Raw genomic sequence first — 21,087 nt, 5'->3', positions numbered from 1 at the left:
TGTAACTGCTGCTGCGCCTTCTAATGGAACCCTGTTACATGGCATCAGATACATGTGCAATTTAAAATAGTCACCGGATTTTTCCATTTTACTGTTGGCACTGCTCTTCCAGTTAACAGTATCACTTTGGTAAAGCGATGACATCACTTGTGGTAGAGTGGCTGCGGATTCTCTTCGGTAGTGTAGAAAACAATCGTATAGACTTAAATTGTTCAGGTAGGGGTTATCCTGCCATGGCACTGCTGCCTGACACAGGATGGCTGGCTGCAGGATCATCAGCTGGGTGCCAAACGTATAAAAAGCAGCTCAGTAATATAAAATCGTACCACTTCCCTTCTTGCAGTGTGCAAATTTGTGCTTGTTCCATTGAATCAGTACCGTTTTACAATACTATCATCATATCAAACTGATACAGTAAAGTTGTTTGTTCTGCCTTTTCTAGGAAGCTAGAGAAGTGAACCTTCAATCCAGGAGAGGTCAGTAAAGCACTGAACATTTAAAGTCCCACTCCCGCGACCCTTTTCGGCCATTTTAAAAGCAGCTCATTAGCCATGCACATTAGCAATGCACCTCTGGAGGGTGGGCGGAGACTGCGCTGCTCTGCACCCGCCCAGCCACCTCCTCGCACCCCACCCCCCCGCTTGCTGACAGCTGGACATTGTACAATTACAGATTCAGCGCGTTTAGCGTAAAACTCCACACTGGGATTTGATCCCAGACTGGAACATAGTCCTTGCACACAGTGCAAGCTGCTCTACCAGGTGAGCTATACCTGTTATACCTTGACAGCTACACCGAGCTGGCAAGCCGTTCACCTCTGAGCCAGATGCAGAGCGGGGCGGGAGCTTGTAGCACTAGTGCCCTCCCCTGGAGCTGTGACACCCTCAACTCCAGTCTCCCTGAAACTGCCAGTTTGCGTCTGCCATTGGTTCACAGCAGTTTGAAGGCAGAAAAACTCAGAAATGCAATTTTGCACTTCCTTTTCTGCTGATATGTGCTCTAACACAAGAAAAATGCCACAGGAACATGTGAAAAGCTCAAAAAACACGATTTTCACGGGAGTGGGTCTTTAATGCTGCACACGTGTGTTGGGCTTTCGCAACATGGCTGCATGGTTCAGCTGAGCTTACTAATGATTTAACAAGCAGAATCAAAATTAATGCCTTACAATCTAATGCAAGTAGTTGAAATTGATGATGTACAGTAGACCTACTGTAGCCTACTGCACACAGGACAGACATGAGACCAACAAGAGACAAACCAGAACCAAGAAAAAGAAAACAAAAGTGCACAAGATCAGAGGAACACAGCCAAGAAGAAAATACAAGTAAGAAAAAGTAAAGACAGCCTTAGTTGCAACATGATATCATACAACATGCTAACTATTAATGACGTGTCCGACAACGGGAGGTTTTAACAAATGACGTCCTGATGTTGGCTTTGCTGCTGTTAGCTGGTCTGTCAGCTGCAGCCGCTGATGCTTTTAAACATCGTGATTCCCCAAAACTGAATAAATACCACAGTTGGCTCAATGATGTTCTAACTACGATATCCGCTGGGAAAAAAATATTGTTTTCCATGGACCGTTTGAGTTACTGAGTTATTACACGAAGAATACCAACTTCCAGTTGGGAGTTCCGAGAGCGGGGTAAGTAGTGCCAAGGGGTAAGTAGTGCCAATTTTTACTTAAATTGCCTTTAAAGCAAGGGGATTATTATAATGCCTCCAACTAAAATATGTACATATAGTTTAGGATGTTGTGCATCCCTGGGAACAATCACTTTGAATCTTAAATCAACCGTTTCAGAAATATAGCTTTAGAAAAAAAAAGTGGTTTTGTGGCACGCGATGATCGGGCCCTCGCGTGTCCCCATGCAGTAGCGGAGTCCTGAACCACACTGGGGGCTGTGGCGCAAAGAAACACAATGTTTCGTTCATCCACCAGGCTACGAGCACAACCAGACTGGGCAGGTGTGTTCAGGGGCGGTCCCTCATCACACATGTTAAGTTTCAAGCAAATCCGTGCCCACTGCCATGTTTCTCCTATACACAGACAGCACTGCCACTGGCACAACTTAACCCAGGCCCTTTGGCACAAATTACCCCAAGCCCAGCATTTTGAGAAAAAAGGATTCCCCAGCTGTTTTGAGCTGGCATCATGCTAACTGCATAGACTCATAGTGTAGCTTAATAAAGCACTAAAACATGTGTGAACTGTTTTCAAAGTTATCTATAATTGTTCAAACATGGCAATCAAAAAACCTTGATCATAGAAATTTTACTTTGGAGGGAAAAAACTTGTTTTTTGAACATAAATGTGCTTTCTTCTCAAGCCATGTGTCTCCCTTCTTGATAGGATGAGTGAAATGGATGCCCCTTCAAAAATATGTGATCACATGACCAACTTCTTCTATGGTTTTCTGGATAACAGGGGTGGAACTAGAGAGCCTAAGCGGAAGCAGGAAGTAACGGCGCCATGGGACCTCAACTCTGAAAAACTCGCCATTCAAATGAATGAGACTGAAAATTTTATTTCGTGATCCGATTGAATTGTGCCATGAGAAAAAAATATGTCCTCTACCTGTTTAAAACATCACGTTTCATGAAGAGAAATCAGCAGTTTATCGTAAAACGGCAACAGAAGAATGTATTTTGTGTAAAGACCGCTCTACGGACTACAGATCTGTGTCCCACAGAAAATACGTCACCAACTGACACGGGAAAGGGCGGCATTTGGCATAGATATATATACGTAGATGCCGCATTCGGGCTTGTTTGGAATGTATATATATCTATGGGCATTTGGTGTGTGACGTCTGTCAGTGCCCGATCCGTACCCGGAACACGATCCGTTCCAGGACGCTTCTGCGCATGCGCACGCACATGCGCACTCCCCCCATCTTTTAGTTTACGGCAGACACCGCGGATATGGATGAAAACAGAGACGTTCTATGAGGAAAAACACAAGCACGTCGCAACGAATTCCCCTCTGTTCTATTTCTGATTAAATTAAATGTAATGTAGACCGATCAGTTAATTGTAAAACATTTATTTATTGATGTAAATGTGGTGATTTCTGCACATACAGACAGCAGCAAGTCAGCACTGCTCCTCTGACCAGCTCCTCCTGAAGCTTCACTTTTCATTTACACAAACTAATCAATGAGACCATAAATTAATCTGCTCGCTTTCTCCACCGGCATGACGACGTCTGGGTGACCGGTCAATCACCTCAGCCGGCCGGCTGCTGCCTCTGAGATGAGCCGAGCAGCGAGCTAACGTTAGCTCCCGGTGGCTACTCCCAGCTATGCTCCCAGCTCTGCTCCCAGCTAGCTCTGCACTTCTCCCAAAACCGGAGCAAACTTCCAAACAGACGTCAGTTGGATAAACTGACCACAGATTAGGACTCTAAACTGTGACTTTCTCGCATGAAAAAATATTTAAAATTAATAAAGTGACGTTTTAACAACGCTACGGCGGACTTTTAGCTGCTCTACTGCTAGGCTATCAGTTAGCATAGCTTTGAAGCTAATGCCGTAAAACGGCGCATGCGCAGAAGCGCTGGAACGGATCGTGTTCCGGGTACGGATCGGGCACTGACAACGTCACCTACGCGACTTGTAGTCTTTCTGGTTACAGATTCTTCTGAATTTTATTCTACAATAGCTTACAACAAACGGCTGATTTCTCGGGATGAAACGTGATGTTTTAAACAGGTAGAGGACATATTTTTTTCTCATGGCACAATTCAAACGGATCACGAAATAAAATTTTCAGTCCCGTTCATTTGAATGGCGAGTTTTTCAGAGTTGAGGTCCCATGGTGACCGTTACTTCCTGCTTCCGCTTAGGCTCTCTCTACTTAGCCTCTCGCCAGACCCTTGTAGTTCCGCAAAGCTCCACCAGAGGCGCTACGCTCAGCTTCGCACAAGGGTCTGGACTCGAGGCCAATGCAAACTTCTTCCCCGGAGCAAAAAATAATGAACCAATCAGGATCGCCGGGCGGGACTTTCTGAGGTGTGACGTAGCGCTGAAGCGACTGTTTGAGTCAAACAACAATGGCGGCTCGCAGTGAGTGGCTGAAGTACGTCATTCAAGATAACGGACAAGTGGTTTATCCAATCACATACAAGATTTTTTTACAAGGCCTTCTGAAATGAATCGCCTATGGAGCAGTCCCAGACCTTTGTGTGGAGCTCAGCGTAGCTTTGCGGAACTACAAGGGTCTGGCGAGAGTCAGGCTAGGAACTACTTGCCCCATGGCACAAATTACCCCGCTCTCCCCTACAGGTACTCTTGGTGATACACGCTGTTGGCTGAAAACAAATAAACAAGAAAGGTAAACACATAAATGATTCCCTGTGCAGCACTTTTTGAACGATATGGTGAGCCTCTAAAGTTGTGATTTGGTGGCATGGTATGATTTGCATACAGGCAAAAAAGAAAATTACTTTTGTGTCCCCCCCAATCCTGACATCGGATCTGCACCTCTGGACTTGGCCCTGATGTGAAAAGAGTGTTTCTGTTATCAATTTAGTCAGCATCATCAGTCAAGCATTACTTACTTTGCCAAATAACAAACACAGGCTGAAACTTGTGCACACCGGCACGGACGGACAGGTGCGTAGGAGAAGACCAGGTGGTCGAGTATAACATGAGAAAAAGCTGCTGCACACTGTCATCACTTGCAGAGGTTTTATTGAGCAACGTTTCGGTCCTGAGACCTTCGTCAGGTTAACCAACCTTAACCGCCAAATAACAAACAAAAAACATGGGGGAAAATGTCGTGTTCCAATAACTTGTTTTTAGGCTTTTTTAAAGATGAGCTTGTTAATTGAAACCATAGACAACTAAAGATGAATGTAGTCTCCATGATTTTATCTGGCTGGGTTTGTGATGCCAGTTTTTTGTTTGAATTCTAAATAGCACACAACACAGAGCACCACGTTGTGGGAGTGTTGTTACTTTTGCAGGTTTTTGGCCATAAATCAAAGAAAATGGCAAACTGGAATGACAGCTACCAGATTGTTTGGTTGTGCGTGACTCAGAGATTACTGTGCACTTAGTTTCATTTCATTAACTGGCTCAGCTATTAACCACCACATCCACTGATCCCAAGAAAATTTCTGTTTCCCATAAATCAGCTGCTTTCCTGTTAATGCTACAACAGAGTCAACAAGGTGGAAAAAGAAACTAAAAGAGTTCATTCACCCACTGACTTTGACCTTTAAACTGCATGTTGGCTTTGTTTCCAACACTTGGACTACTCATCCATCTCCATTGTGTATGATTGTATTATTTCTACCTCTGGCAAACAGTGTTTCCTGTGAATTGTCTCCACTGAGTGAGTGTTTTGAGACAAGATTTAGAATGGCCTGAGGGTTTTACGGGAACTGGGGCACGACAAGTAAACAGAGGGAACAAGGGGCCTGTCTAGTGTGTTTAGCTTCACGTTACTCCCACAACCATAATAGGACTTGTTTGGATGAGAGCATTGGGAGAGGAGGGACCTCACACTCACACTCACACACAGACACACACTCAGAGGAAGATGGCTGCAGGGTTGCTGCTGCTGATCTGTGCTGGAGCTGCGCTCTACTCCGCCGAGGCCCAGGAGCCTTATGATGCCCTGGCTGACAGCTACAGGCAGGGGGTCGATCTGGCATTTGAGCAACTCAACTCCCATGCTGGGGTGCAGAACCATTTCCGCTTCCATAAAAGTGTGGACAAGTCAGAGATCGAGGTAAACGTGGCATCTGATTTTATCATCAGCTCTTTGCATGGAAGAATTTATGTGAATTTATTTGTTTATTTAATGTTGTGTGTGAGGACTTTTCATTAGAATATCAAATGTATTTGTTTAATATGACATTAATGAATAATAGTCGTTTTACTGGACACAATGGAATGAGGTTAAAGTCACAAGTTTCCAAAGTCCTCTAGAATGTTTTTTAAGTATTTTATTGAAGTTAAAAAAAAATCAAATATTTAATTATGATCTGAAAGAGCGAGAAAAAAGAAATCTGAAGTTCTGGTTCTTGAACTTTCTCACTTTATTTGGCACTCTCACTCTATCTTCGGGGCATTCTAGTTCATACTCGTTTTCACATCTGCCTCAGGTCACGCTGGCTCTGAACCAGCAAATGTCCGCGTAATGTGAGTAGGGATTTGCTTTTGGCAAAAGGGAAGACCTCTTTATGTGTTGTGTTTTAATTGAAGCAGTCAGTCTGATGGTTTGAATTGGCAGATTTCATGGCTTTGATTTTGAAAGTAGTCAGTCGGTGGAGAAAAGCCACCAGTGGAATATCAAACAGTTGCACAACAGGTATTAAGCAATGAAGACATACAAGAGCCAACATCCAGAGCAGAAACTGAAGTGTCTGCACGAATGTTCTGATTGTATGTTTATTAAGAACACAAAAAAATGCTGCACTCGTGGAAAAGATTTTTTTAAAATAGTATAAAAACAGCACAAATAGGCTACAGAACAGGAAATAAATTATCAATATAGGCAACATAAGGTTAAGAGGAATCTTATCTTCTGAAACAGGGCCGTTGTATAGGGGGGAAAGGTGATGATAATTCTAGGGGCCCAGTGCCCAGTGGGGCCCACAAAAACCCCAGTAGTCTAATCTTTGTATGACTGAATTATTCTGCATAAGACCCTGATAATACTCATAGTAATACTGCATTAACAGCAAAGTAGGCTAAATAAAAAATGATAATACATACGTAATCTAAGAAAAAAAAGGGAAAAGTCAGGGGGTAGGGGCCCACTTTAGTATTCTTTCAGGGGGCCCAGAATTCCTAGCAACGGCCCTGTTCTGAAAACATTATCTGAGGAAAAATAAGCTTCATGACTATTGCATTCAGTGCAAGTATCAGGGATGTTGGGATTTTTGTTGTTGTTTTAAAATGTGACCTGCAGCCTGATCTGTGACGGACTGTGATTTACTTATATGTGCTGAAAAATAAAATCTGATTCTGATTCTGCAGAATTGATATTATGAGTTTCTGTTAAATCAGTTACTAAACTATGAAGACAAATCTGAGTCAGAGTCAGAGTCAGACAGGGAAGATGAGCTCTTACTGGAATTACCTGCCAGATGTTCTGCTGATCTATGACACATTGTGCATCACAGCCTCTTGAAGATATTTTCTGTTCTGAAATGAAGCTACCAAGCATCATTAGCTTGTACACAATGTCCTGCAAGAGAGAAAATATTTTCAAGTAAGGTGAAATTTGTTACATGGTTGTTTGTCCTGAAGAGGACAAAGCTCAATGACTTTTAATGTGGCGCCACCAACAGGTCAAACTTTGCACTTGTCCAATACGTCTGTTCATGACAGGATGTGTAAATGTAGATTGGATAGAAACTCTTTTTATCTTTTAGGTGTGGAGTTTCCTAAAAAAAAGAGGAATTTTCTAGAAATAATTGTATTGAAAATAAATAAATAAAGATCTATTCTTTTCTTCTTTTTTATTACTGAAAATCTTATCCCTGCATCCACTTTGAAATGTATTCTTTTACTATCCCCACAGAATATTTTGGAGACAATTAAAAAACTACCATACTTGGAAATGAAGGCGTAACATTTTATAGGTTGCTTTTATTTAATTACATTTATCTGAATCCTTTTGTTTGGATAGGACATTTCCTCCTGGTGTAGCTTTTATCAGTTTGAGCATAAGCCTAGTCTTGATTTGACAGAGAGAAAATGAATCCATACTGAATTTAAATGAGTTGGCAGATTTAACCTTACCGTGTTGTAACTTGTATTGAAATAAAACTGTGCTCACTTGCAGGGTGGATTCGGTGTGAAATACCTCTACCACCACTTCTACCTGAAACCCACCACGTGTCCTAAAGGAACGACAGAGTTGAACCCACGGAGATGCCCCTTCAGACTGAACAGAGTGAGCAAATGTCAAAAACAGAAGCATTCATTCCATAATTATCTTTTTAAATCAACAGCATCCTCATGCTCTTTTTGTGTTTCTATAATTCCTTCATAGCCAATGATGGACTGTGCAGTTTGCTACAAGACAGTTGCAGATCAGATAGAGGTCGTACCCAAGCCATATGTTCACTGTATCCAGAGACCAAGACTCACAGAGGTAACGTTCAATAACAGCATCTTGGTTTTTGCATGAAATCGCTCTTCCACCTTATAGTCCACAGACGTTTACCAGAAACCAGTTTATGTTAAATTCTTATGAACTTTGAACTGAAACTTAGCCTACTCTAGTCTCCGCCTCCATGTGTGCCATTTCTGCCTACATTGTACAACAATGCCAGAGCAGACAGCCCTTATGTTTGTATGCTTCTGTTTCAGGAAATGAGGAGAACCAGGACAGACCACTGCAAAAAAATGAGTTACAACAGTGGAGCTCCTACACTTTTGGCTCTGGCCACCGGCTAAAAGATATCAAGATAAAAGCATCCTGCTTCATACAGTTATCTTCTTACAGTATATTAGTCAAAGCACTCAATAATCTTCAACTCCTTAATCTGCTGCATGCTTGTTTGACTACAGTCTAATGAGTCTGACATCCTGAAATGTCTAAAATCAAAGTGTTTATTGTTATATTTTCTTACAATTATTCTGCTGTGATAAATTAACTTTGCTTGTAAAGTCACTGTACTTGATGTAACACTGTCTAATAAAAAAAGAAGAAAAAACAACTGATTTCAGTTACTTTGTGTTTAACAGGTTTTTTCTATAAAGTAGTGAGTAGCCTACAACTTTTTATCTGTGTCCGTATCCATTTCTACAGTATATAATGCCATCACTAGATTATATCATTAATACCACACTGACTCCAGCTCAATTGCTACACACTGTTGAATAAAGTATCTCTACACACTTTGGCAGCTGGACACAGGAAATCTGAGCCCTTGTTACTTGCCACAATAAAACCAGCTGCAGACAGCACGAGGCTCCTTATGTAATATCATGTGAGTGTCTGAAGCAGCAGCACAAACAACGACCAGAGAAGAGTGGAAGAGTAGATCAGATCTTTTGCTTCCCACAACTGAACTTGAACTGACCAGTGAAGATTAACTACTGCCGGCTGGCGTACAGGGAAAGTGTTGTAATGTTATCTATGAATAAAGGTATATCTATATGGCCTCAAATTAAAGCAGTTTTTCACAGTGAATAAATGTGTTTCTCTTTTCCTTGCACTTGTTTGACTCAACATATTTGACTTGTCATCTCTTGTGAAGGTACATATACGGTAAATATCACCTGCAACTATCAGTAACATATTTAGCCTAAAAGCTTTGTGGAGTCATGCAATAACATGGGAACAAAAATACAGGATTTAGTGCAATGTCCATCTTACAGTAGGTGAATTTAGTCAGCTGGCTTTTACTAAATTGTTTTTGATATAATAGATTTGATTATTCTCCTTCTAAATATTAACACAAATGTACTGACCATTAAAAAAAAAATCAACAACAGTATAGGCTACTTGTAGGCTACTTTCCTCTGCAACAGTTTTATGACACTGAAGTGCTCCGTTTTCTGCGGCGGAACCTTTAACGGACTGTGTTTCCTCCCGGTCCGATTAGCGGTGAACACCGGATATTGCGCAAAAGGCGCGAATAACAACAAAGCTTGTATTTTAGTGTCGCTGAGCTGTTATTATTAATTTATTGTAAAATGTTTAATAATGTCGTCCGTGGTGTGTAGACTATTCACTGTTCGTCTACGGCAGAGTGAACAGTGATGTGTTTTGAATCATTTTTAATGTTCAGGTGAAGTTAAATGCTGTTGTTTGACTGTTAGCTGACTGGTCACAGGGTCAGTGGAGCAGCCTCTGTAAAACCTGAGACAAACTGGTATATTCCGATGAATTTGTTGTTGCCAGGCCATAATAACATCAAGCCGGTCTCCTATGACTAGTAAGAGCTCAGACTGATTACTGTCACAGTACAGACTTCACATTTGTTGACTGTCTGAGTCCATTACGAGGAGGTAAGGACCCATCTCTTCACCTAACGTTACAGGACTGTTTGTCGTTGTGGGTTATTATTGTATTTGTCTGTATAACGCTGTCCAAGTCTATGGACGGGTTTATTTTTGTTTTTACCGAAATGTAAAGTGCTGCTTAACCTGCAAACGATCATTGCCGTCAACCGAGATGCTGAAGTATTTTCATTGGTGCTTCCACAGGTCGACCATGTCTAAAGAAGACAAAGAAGGCTTCATTGTGAAGTTTGTGGAGAGTAAAGGACAAAAAACAGAGTATGCCACCAAGGCTTATGAGGTAAATCACACTTATATTGGTGTTTTCTACCATTGCCAGCTTGTGTCTTTCATGGTGCACACTAATAGTGTGTGTGTGTGTGTGTGTGTGTGTGTGTGTGTGTTCATCATGCTGTATAAACATTCTACTGTGAAACCGAGTATGTTCAGCCTGTGTAATGATGTCTCAGTGTTCTCTAATTTAACAGCTAATACTCCTGATGTTGTTGTTAATGAAAATCATAGAGAGGTGTTCATTCTGGAGGTCGGCTGTACCTTTGATTACAGCTTAGAGGAGGCCTTTCTAACCAAAGTGCTGAAATACCAGCCGCTGAAGCAGACCATCTCTCAGCTGGGCTACAGATGTAAACTTATAGTTATTATATTTGGTAGTCTGGGGCATGTGCCATAAATTGGTTGTGAGGGGCCTTCAGATGGCCGGCCTCCCTAAAAGAAGAGCTAAACAGTTGGCCAGGTGCTGCTCAGTCTCATTTATTATTGGTAGCCGCTCAATCTGGAGGAGACGATGTTTTTTGTATCCTTGAATGTCTGTTTTCTATCTGACCTGTAGGTCATTTTGTATTTATCTGTGTTTAGCTGCCCAGGTGCTTTGTGACTGACCGTCTTCCATTGTCAACTGCATTGGCAGTATTTATGTCCCTTTGTGCAAGAACCCTTGTACTTCTTTGTTATGTGGGCATGAATAAATATTTCAAATGTGTGTGTGCAGGCCATTGTGGAGCTGCAGTCTGAGAAGTACTTGAAAACCATCGATGAGGATGCTGTATTACGGTTGGACCAGAGGGACAAGTCTCTGTTTGTTTTCAGCAGCTTCACCTCTCCAGCCTTTCTGCACTGCAAGAAGGTCTGACCCCTACGTCCACACCAGGATCCAAAGTCTCACAGGAAGTGGTTAAAACGCTGTAATGGGGGATTGATTCTTTTCTTTTTCCCCTCTCCCCGTTGTTTGTCATGTAGCTTGGCTGTCGAGTTGTGAGTCCACTGGTGGTACTGTACTGCCTGCAGAATCAGCGTTGTGTTCCCAAAGCAGAGCAGCCTGTCTATAACATGGCCATGGCTGATGTCACTGTTTCCTGCACCAGCCTGGATAAAGGAACACGGGTCAGAAATCATAAAAACATAAACAGCATTGTTTGAATTGACATGGTCACAGTCAATGATACACTTTTTACTGTGAGTGCCTAATGGTAAAACTCTGACTAATTCAAGGGAAAGGAGCTTGTCTTAATCTATGTAGTTACAATACAAACATTGTAATGTGGTGCACAACTTGTATAATTGGTTTAGAGTTAGGAAGTCTGTCTGAATGTCTGTCTCTCCACACAGACGGAGGTGATGGATCTGGTGCAACTCATGGGCGGACGAGTCTATCTTGACCTAAATGTGTCTGTCACACACCTGATAGCAGGAGAAGTGGGCAGCAAGAAGTACCTGGTGGCTGCCAGCCTGGGGAAACCCATCCTGCTGCCAACATGGGTCAAAGCATGCTGGGAAAAATCTCAGGACAGGTACTGGGTATCACTGACACTCACATGTTGTTTCTGATAACTGTATGCAATGATTTGGTTACCCAGTGGCATATCAGTTTTAATCATATTTGCAACATGGGAATAAAACAATGACTCTTTTTTTCCCTCCCTCCTTCCTCCTTCAGTCTGTTCAGGTATACTGATCTACCCACTGAGGACTATCTGTGTCCTGTGCTGCGAGGCTGCACTGTGTGTGTGACAGGTCTCTCCAGCACAGAGCGCAAAGAGGTGCAGCGGCTCTGTGAGCAGCACGGAGGCAACTACACCGGTCAGCTGAAAATGAACGAGTGCACACACCTCATTGTTAGTGATCCCACAGGTAAGTCATCAGCAGTTTCAGCACATCGGCCATCGTTTTCAATTTAAAACCTCTGCAAGACTCAGTTAAAGGGATACGGCAACTTTTTTTTTTTCCGTGTTTTGCCTCACTCCCGAGTCCATGACAAGCAGATAGACACCATCCTTTCGACTGTGCGTGCAGTAACGAGGGAGATACGGGCAGAACTGGCGCACCGCTAATTAGCTTAGTCAAACACTGGAAGTGCATAGGTAGTGTTAGCCTGCCTCCACCTAAAGTCATCAGAGAAACTCTTCAGCAACTCTAAACGGAAACTGACGGGCCGATCTTCGTCTCAGAGCTGACAAAACTCTCCGGTAAGGCATCTTGAGCGGTCAAATGCCGGTAACGGGACGAGATCGGTCAAAACGGAGGGTTCAAGCAAAGACGGTTTATTTTGGTTCAAGCTAGCTACATTGAGGGTAGGTTAGCTTCCTATTTCAAAGTAAAAGCACAAATTCTATCGTCATGGTTTTCTGTATGTAAAGGGCAACGGGTGTTTTATTTTGTGAAAGTAACCGGAAGTGCGTTGGTCACAACGGCTAGCTTGAGTAGCGCCGAATTCGTCCGAACAAAATTGTAAACAGCTGGTATTTAGACAAAGTAACGACACACTGCTGATCTAAACGGCTACTTTCTCACCTAAACATGTTTGAAATGTTGATGAAGTGATATATTTACAGAGTTTAGAGCTAATATGAAATCAGCTTCTGACTGCTGATTTCGGCTCGGGTAGGAGGCAGGCTAACACTACCTATACACTTCCAGCGTTTGAGCTAAGCTAATTAGCGGTGTGCCAGCTCTGCCCGTATCTCCCTTGTTACTGCACGCACAGTCGAAAGGATGGTGTCTATCTGCTTGTCATGGACTCGGGAGTGAGGCAAGACACGAAAAAAAATAAAATGTTGGCATATCCCTTTAATGATAGCAGTGTAGAAATCTATGTCTGATCAGTATTTGTTCTGTTCCGCAAATATTGAAAGTACAAACTATTCAACAGCCAATTATTACAAATCTTTGTGTATCATCAAGGTTTGTAAAAATGCTTCACCATTCTCACTGCTTTCTTGAATGTGGCACCCTCATTGAACTCATTTTGGTTCTGATAATTTGTATTTGGTTGCAGGTCAGAAATACGAGTGTGCTCGGAAGTGGAACGTGTATTGTGTGTCTCTGCACTGGTTGTTTGACAGCATAGAGAAGGGCTTTTGTCAAGATGAGAGCAGATACACTGTGGAGCGCAACTCATCAAAGAGCACTCGGCCGAACACCTCGACCCCGACTGGCAACAGCAAGAAGGAGGGTGAGATACAGAATGACAGATCACATGTTTGTAGTGGAGTATATTTAAATGCCGTTAAGTTAATTTTTCTTTTTTTTTTCAAAAAATATTTTTATCACATTTTCTCAAAACGTAAAACACACAGAACTGCTCAGACATGACAGAAAAGGAAAAAACAGCAGAATGTGGGTGTGTAGGTAGAGTAAATAGAAAATAACTATGGAAATAAAAATAAGTAACAGTGGGCCTATTTTCCATCCAGCCTCTTCCCTTTTATTTTCCCGCAGCAAGACACAGCAGTATCAAGAAAGTTCATATATCTGATTTGCAAGATTAGACCCATAACATAATATAATGAAGAATTCTTAATACATTTGTTTAACTGTAGAAGGTCCATCCCTGTTGGGCTTGAGCCACATCTCTGTCAACGCCAGCATGACGATAAACGACACGGCCCTCACCAATGGCACCATCAGCCGCCTGGAGGCTCCAGATCCAATAGAGACCCTGGACCTCACTGTCTGTCCAGCTGATGATATACTGGATGGCTGTAAGGTCGGTAAAATTATAAAATATATGATAGAAAAATTCCTACTCCCTAATTTTGATCTGGTCATTTCTGGATTAATAACATGAAAGAAACATTGGAGGCTCTGTTTCACGAGTTAAATGTGGTGCAGCTGTACCTGTGCGGCCTGCCGGGGAAGAAACTGGAGAAGCTGCGGCGTCTTGTGAACACCGCAGGAGGTCTGCGCTTCAACCAGCCCAGTGAGGAACTCACACATGTGGTCATGGGAGAGCTGGATCAGGACCTCAAGAACTTTCTCTCCAAAGCCACTCACAGGTCTGAACCCCAGAAATATGCTACTCTCCATAATAGTTATTGCCTATAATTGAACTATAACTGCTGTTTCCTCTGTGTGTTTCCTCCCAGGCCCCATGTAGTCACAGTGCAGTGGCTGCTGGACACTTTCACCAAAGGTAGTTTACGTCCAGAGTCAGACTACCTCCACCCAGACTGTCTGCCCCCCACTGTTGCCTCTGTATCTGTGCCGGCCCATCACACCTCCACCACCCGAGCCTCACTTGGCCCCCCAGTGGCCAGTCCCAGCACTCCCAGGCAAAAGAGGGCAGAGGAGGATCTGCTATCACAGTACATGGAAGATGACCCAACGATAGGTATGTATGTGTGATTATACACTGTGACGTTAATGTTTAAAGGGATAGTTCAACATTTTGGCAAATTGGCCCATTGCCATAATCCCTGAGGTCATAGCAGTAGGTTTGTTACCTTTAATTGTCGGTGCAAGCTATTTTTAGAACGGCGGAGCAGAGCCGCGAGCTGCTCAGAGCTACGCTACGGAGGCTAATGGGATTTCTTGGTTTCCTCATCAAACTCATCAAATACACAATCCAACAACTTCAAAACGCTCTGGTGGACAAGTTGTGACCTGCACATTCACCACGCTATGAGATAATAACAGAACGTTATGAGACAGAGTTGTTTTTGAGGAAAATTCAGAGACTGCTTGCCAAAAAACTGCAGCCAACGGGAACGCGCATAAGCTGTTTTGCATGAATTTATTTCTAAAACAACTCTGTCTCACAGCGTGGTGAATATGCAGGTTACAACTTGTCCACGAGAGCATTTTGGAATTGTTGGATTGTGTATTTGATGAGTTTGATGAGGGAAACCAAGAAATCCCATTAGCCTCCGTAGCATAGCTCTGAGTAGCTCGCGGCTCTGCTCCGCCGTTCTAAAAATAGCTTGCACTGCTGAACCTACTGCTATGACAATAGGGATTATGGCAATGGGCCAATTTGCAAATATGTTGAACTATCCCTTTAAGACTGGTGCTTATATCTTATTGGACTTTTATCCTCCAGTTGAAATGCCCCCACCAGCACCAGGGAGCAGCAGCAGGAAGTCCATGAGCACAGTCCCAGAACCTCAGGCTGAACCCTGGGCGCCGGACCAGACCACAGGACCAGAGACGGACTCGATCCTTCAGAGGGGCAGCGAGGGGGGCCTCTTTGTCGGGAAATGCTTCCTTCTCGTTGGCTTCGGTGCAGAGTCTGAGGCCCAGCTGTCTCTGCTGGTGACAGAGCACGGAGGCAGGGTGCTGATGGGTCGCACGCGGGTCGTGGCCGACTACGCCGTGGTGCCGCTGTTGGGCTGCTCGGTGGAAGCCACGGTGGACGAGGTGGTCACTGACACCTGGCTGGTAAGATCACAGACATGCTGTTTGAGTTTAACTCATGTAGGCAGTATGATGTGACAAACAGATACCTAAAGATGTTGCCTTGAACTTTGGAAAGCTCTTTTTGTATGCTTTCTATTGATTAAACAGTTAATAGATCAATCTCAAAGTCATCATCAGGTAAACTGATTTTATGAATCCGAGCTCTGTAAGTTTGATAGCCAACAGTTATTTTGATCTTGTTGATTTCAAGGCCATGTGTGTGGAGAAGGAGTGTATTCTGCCGCTTTCCTCCAACCCGTTGTTCACCCCTGTGCCTGTGATGGACGGACGTGTCCCTCTCAAGGACTGTGTCCTCTCTGTCAGCCAGTTTACTGGAGCAGAGAGAGAGTCTTTGGTGGAGCTGGCCAAACACCTTGGAGCAAGGTCTGACTGTCTTTTGAAACTTTCTCCGGATCTGCATGATATAAACATTGTTCCATCGTAAATCCACTCTCCCTGCTGCTGCTTTACCTTTTTACCCTCATGAGGCTCATGAGGCCTGTCCCTCATTTTCATCTACACCTTCTCTCCCTCCTGCAGTGTTCAAGATTACTTGGTGCGCCTGGCTAACCAGAAGAAAGGCATGCTGGCCAACACTCATCTGGTGCTGCAGAGTCCCGAAGGCACCAAGTACCAGGCGGCGAAGAAATGGGGACTTCCTGCTGTGACCTTGCGCTGGATATTAGAGTCTGCTCGCACCGGGAAGAGGGCACAGGAGGAGCGGTTTCTGGTTGACCTCCCACCCTCACCAGGTAGGTCGGGACTTTTGTTGCTCTGGGTTGTTTGGAAATGGATGTTTTTCATTTTATTTGCAATGGCTGAACACGATGGATTCAAATAATCATAGTGAATTTGTTTTGTTTTTTTAAGTGTATTTTTTGAGTTTTTGCCTTCAATTGATAGGATAGTTGAGACAGGAAGGCAGAGAGAGAGGGGGAATGACATGGGGCCACAAGGGCCACCAAATTTTAGATTTGAACCAGAGCTAATTAGTGTTTTTATATGTGCTCTTTTTGTCAGTGTTAACAGGTGTCACATGTGAATTAACCCTAATCCAATCTTTTGATATCAAAAATAGAAAAATGGAATATGCTCCTTATTTAAAGGGATAGTTCACCCAAAATTGAAAGCCATGTCGACTAAGGGCTGAGAGAAGTTTCAGAGTCCTCCGTGGCTTCTCTGAGTTACAGGGGGTCTTGGCGTAGCAGTGCATGTCCATATAACGGTTGCAAATGGATACCAACTGTCTTCGTAACAAAAAGACACACCAAAAAACATCCAAATACCTCCACGCTGCTCGTATGTAATGTCTGGCGTCTTGTATTGAAGCCCAGAAATGCGAAATTGTCCCGAAAAAAATTAAATAAGTCTATTTTTCAAGCTTGTTTGTAGCGGAAGCTTCTCGAAGCTCCTCTTCCCAGTTCGTCCAAATATGACGAACTGGGAAGAGGAGCTTCAAGAAGCTTCCGCTACAAACAAGCTTGAAGAACTCTGAAACTTCTCCCAGCCCTTAGTCGACATGAGGGTGAGTAGAGAATGAGTGAAATTTCCATTTTGGGTGAACTATCCCTTTAATATGAATATCACCACATGTGACGTTTCGGTGTGCAGACTCTATTTTTGATTCACTCCTCATTGTGGTCCAGCACTTAGTTTGAATTGTTTGTAGGGTGTGCGTGTCTTTTGATGTCTCACGTTCTTTCAATAGTAATCTTAATCAACTGATATTATATTTGAAGTGGTTGAAGTCTTGACAGTCATGTTTACCAAAGATACAACGCTTTGAGGCATGTTTGTTGTTTTTTGAGAATATGTACTTTCCTTTCTCACAGAGAGGGATGAGGAGAGTTTTGTCGGTGGTTCTCAGAAGCCGACCATGCCGCCGCCGCCGCCTCCGCTTCGCTCCTCTCCAGAGATCCCCCTGCTGGGTATCCAGGGCGGTAAGGCCGTTACCCCACTGGATTTGGGTCGCTTTCAGAGCAAATCCTTCCGCTCTATTTTGGACGAGATGAAGCCCAAAGAAGACTTCAGCACCCCCAAACAAAACCAGGAGGGCGGCAGAAGGAAGCCGCTTCAAAAGGAGCCGGCCCTGCAGCTGGACACTCCCTCTCGTTTCCTCAGCAGAGACCAGCTCTTCAGGCCCTCCTTTGACATCAAGGTCAGGGCTAACTGGAGGCAACAGAGCGCTGAAGTAAAGCAGTGAATGTGCTCCAGCAGTTCACAATCCATGTGTGTGACTCTTCTTTTTTAGGATGCACTAGGAGCTTTGGAGACTCCAGGTGGAAGATCCAGGCCAGAGGAGAAGGTGGAAACTCCACTGACAGATGTCATCAACAGGAACCTGAAGATGGCGCTGGCTAATAGCTCCCGGAGTACAGTCTCAGATATGCAAGCAGTCTCAGCTAGCCCCCAGCTAACCAAGACAACGGCGAAGCAGGTAAACCTCACTGCCTGAAATACAGTACATAAACTCTGACTCGCACATGTAAAGGAAACAGTTCTATGGACAAATGAATGCTAAATTCAATATCCGTTTTGTAAATGTTGTACGGAAGGATCCAGAGAAAGAAGCTGCTCCTCTGGCTGGTGTTGTGATCTGTGTGGGAAAGAAGCTGAGTAAAATGCAGAGTGAGCTGAACGCTATCGCTGCCTCACTTGGAGCTGATTTCAGGTAATCCACAAAGTTTTTACAAACTCCTCTTAACTCTTGATGTACTAAACAACATGGATGCAAATAGTTCATCCATGTCTTCCTCACCTTGTTTTCAGGTGGGCTTGTGACAACACAGTGACACACTACATCTACCAGGGCCGCGTGGGGGACAACACACGAGAATACAGAGGAGTGAAGGAGAGAGGACTTCATGTGGTGTCACAGTACTGGCTGGAGGCTGTAAGTTCACCACTAGCAAATATAAAGAGAAGAGTCAACAAATTTACAAAACATTGATAGTGATAACATTAAAGGTGTACAGAAATGGCCGTTTGTCCTGTTTGTCGTGCCGAGTTGTCACGAGCTGCAACACGAGTTTACCCGAATAAGGAAAACAAATTTGATTGGTCGTTATCGAGCGGGCGGGATATTCAAAGCTTGGGGCGAGCCCGAGCTCCGTGTGTGTGTGCATGTCTCAGACGTTTGAATGACGGATGACGGATCCAATATCAGTGGCTGATGAATCGTGAGCAGGCTGACGTATAATCCGTGCGCCTGCATTATCCAATGCGAAAAAAAAAAAAACACACTTTCATCCCGGATTTACTCAAAAATAGAATTTTGCACAAAGTTTGGCCTACATCGTCTGATAGATGAGTTATTACACTAATTTTATGACCCAGAGTGGGCTTAAATTCAATTTTCTTTTCTGTACACCTTTAAACTGTACTTGTAGAACATATTTCAAACACTAAATTGAGATGGAATAATAAACTGAGAAAAAATGAAATAAATGACAAGTTAAAACAGATTACTCAAAATGCATAAAATCAGAGAGTGTTTGCAGTGTTTCATCTCCAATTTTCTTACAACTATTGCGGGGAATCTTCAATAAAGCAGCCGTAGATGCTCACATTAGGTCTGTAGTTAATCTGTGAGCGATGAATTCATGCTGAAATTACTGGCTGAGCGACACCAGTTTCTGATTCTTTAAGTAATAGTAAGTAAAACCACGTCCATCTATTGATATAACCATTTATTCCAAATAAAGATATTGAGTGGACTGAGGTCTATTCTACTATATTCTGGGTAAAAAGCAAGAGAAGCCTTAAACATGACCAGTTATTATACAGAGGACCTCATTCACACTCAGAAACAATTTAGCTTTCACTTCACTGCTCCTCTACAATCAGAGTGAATAAACCCATTCAGAAACCACAGAGGAAACAATCAGGGACAATATTCAAGCTCTATCATTGTGAAGAGAACCATGAAAAATATTTTCATTTTTGCTTAAACAGGCTTGTTAAGATATTATGTTTTTCTGGAGCTACACGAAGTGATGTTAAGATACAATTGAATCAATTTGGGATCAGCTTTGTGCCTCCTGTTGCCGTTCAGTGCTCACTCACCACAGCTCAGTGGGGGTAAATAATTATCATCCCATCAGCAGCTTTGATATGTAAATTCTAGAGACAGATGGGAGTTTCAGCTATGTTCCCCCTCATGGTTGTTTTGCTCAATTAATTTCTTAAAGAAAAAAAAAAACGAAGCTAGTCTGACACATTTGTGCAGATATGCGCTGCATGTACTAACAATCACCCTGTGCTGTTTGTGCAGTGTGCTGAGGAGCAGAAACACGTCCCAGAGTCTCTGTATCCCTTCACCTACAACCCCAAGATGAGCCTGAACCTGAGCCAGGTGCCCACCAGCTCCCAGCGGTCTCCTCCACTGACACGAACACAGCTCAAAGACATCACCGAGGCAACGGACGACAGAGTGGGTGTAATAATAATGTTACATCTGAGCCTTGTGTGTGATGTCAAGATGCTGGATACTTGAATCTAGGGCTGTCTTTACGCTACAGGCCTTGATGCCCAATTCCGATCTGTTGCCGACTATATATGTGACCCGTTCCATCAAAATGAGTCGGAAGTCGCAACGTTCTATTTTTAGATAATCAGGGAAACGTGGAAAACCCATAGAAAATTTAAAAAAGTTTTTTACCCTAATTTCAAAGCAGTGACATTCAAAAACAATCTCCCAAAGTTTCACAGTCCAGATAATTGAGAAAAGGCACGTAAATGATGATTAAAGTTGACCTGCAACTTAAACCCTCTGAAAATGAGTGCTGCTTCGGTGCAAAACATGAAATATCTTCTGAACCGTTCATGATAGAGACGAGCTGTAAACTGCATCTGAATCGCGGGATTCTCCGCTTTCCGACGGTCATTGAATGTTGCCTCTATGACGAGAAGGGACGGGTACAGAAACAGATGCTAAACCGAGTAGCATCAACGCTAACAGAGCGTAGCATCGATGCTAAACCGAACGTAGCATCAATGCTAAACCGAACGTACACGCTTGCACATGTTTTACAAAATGTCAACAAAACATGACAACTTCTGAACCGTTTATGATAGAAACGAGCTGTAAAAAGCATCTGAATTGTGAGATTCCCTGCTTTCGGAGGGTCATTGAATGTTGCATCTATGACAACAAGGGACCGTATAGGGTGCGTGTAATCACGTGGTACAGGAACAGATGCCAGATTCACTGGCAAAAACTTTAACTGCTATTTTCTCAGGTTTTAGAACGGAATAAGAGAGTAGGAGATCGTAATTCAAATGGCAACATCTCGAAAACCATCAAATATATGACTTTGACTAGGGTATCATTTTAAAGCTTATTTTCTAATCTTTCCATTGATACCAAAATCTCAACTTTGAAATTTGGGTCACTGTGACTCATTTTGATGGATCGGGTCAC

General features: G+C 43.1%; 2 protein-coding genes across 2 annotated transcripts in view; both read left to right on the top strand.

Moving 5' to 3' along the window:
• The first annotated feature begins 5,526 nt into the window (after positions 1-5,526).
• On the top strand, positions 5,527-8,686 carry LOC146966915 (uncharacterized). The gene is made up of 4 exons (XM_085763476.1): positions 5,527-5,742; positions 7,807-7,917; positions 8,017-8,118; positions 8,337-8,686. Exons 1-4 carry the CDS (start codon positions 5,551-5,553, stop codon positions 8,421-8,423), a joined length of 492 nt encoding a protein of 163 aa, XP_085619602.1. The 5' UTR covers positions 5,527-5,550; the 3' UTR covers positions 8,424-8,686.
• Positions 8,687-9,571: 885 nt separating this feature from the next.
• The window catches only part of topbp1 (DNA topoisomerase II binding protein 1), an 18,049-nt gene continuing 6,533 nt past the window's right edge, over positions 9,572-21,087 (top strand). Inside the window, exons 1-18 of the mRNA XM_085763179.1 lie at positions 9,572-9,983; positions 10,182-10,275; positions 10,984-11,118; positions 11,232-11,375; positions 11,601-11,782; positions 11,929-12,122; positions 13,267-13,443; positions 13,811-13,977; positions 14,103-14,266; positions 14,357-14,601; positions 15,310-15,647; positions 15,877-16,049; positions 16,206-16,417; positions 17,498-17,823; positions 17,917-18,102; positions 18,221-18,336; positions 18,435-18,558; positions 19,939-20,097. Of these exons, the coding sequence (XP_085619305.1) occupies positions 10,189-10,275; positions 10,984-11,118; positions 11,232-11,375; positions 11,601-11,782; positions 11,929-12,122; positions 13,267-13,443; positions 13,811-13,977; positions 14,103-14,266; positions 14,357-14,601; positions 15,310-15,647; positions 15,877-16,049; positions 16,206-16,417; positions 17,498-17,823; positions 17,917-18,102; positions 18,221-18,336; positions 18,435-18,558; positions 19,939-20,097 (3,129 nt within the window). The 5' untranslated portion in view covers positions 9,572-9,983; positions 10,182-10,188. The remainder of the gene's footprint in view (positions 9,984-10,181; positions 10,276-10,983; positions 11,119-11,231; positions 11,376-11,600; positions 11,783-11,928; positions 12,123-13,266; positions 13,444-13,810; positions 13,978-14,102; positions 14,267-14,356; positions 14,602-15,309; positions 15,648-15,876; positions 16,050-16,205; positions 16,418-17,497; positions 17,824-17,916; positions 18,103-18,220; positions 18,337-18,434; positions 18,559-19,938; positions 20,098-21,087) is intronic.

Source organism: Trachurus japonicus, chromosome 20 (assembly GCF_045865225.1).
Source record: "Trachurus japonicus isolate A0001 chromosome 20, Traja_1.0".
Classification (NCBI taxonomy): domain Eukaryota; kingdom Metazoa; phylum Chordata; class Actinopteri; order Carangiformes; family Carangidae; genus Trachurus; species Trachurus japonicus.
The sequence above is the reverse complement of the archived record's forward strand: the minus strand, read 5'-3'. Positions and strand labels throughout refer to the sequence as shown.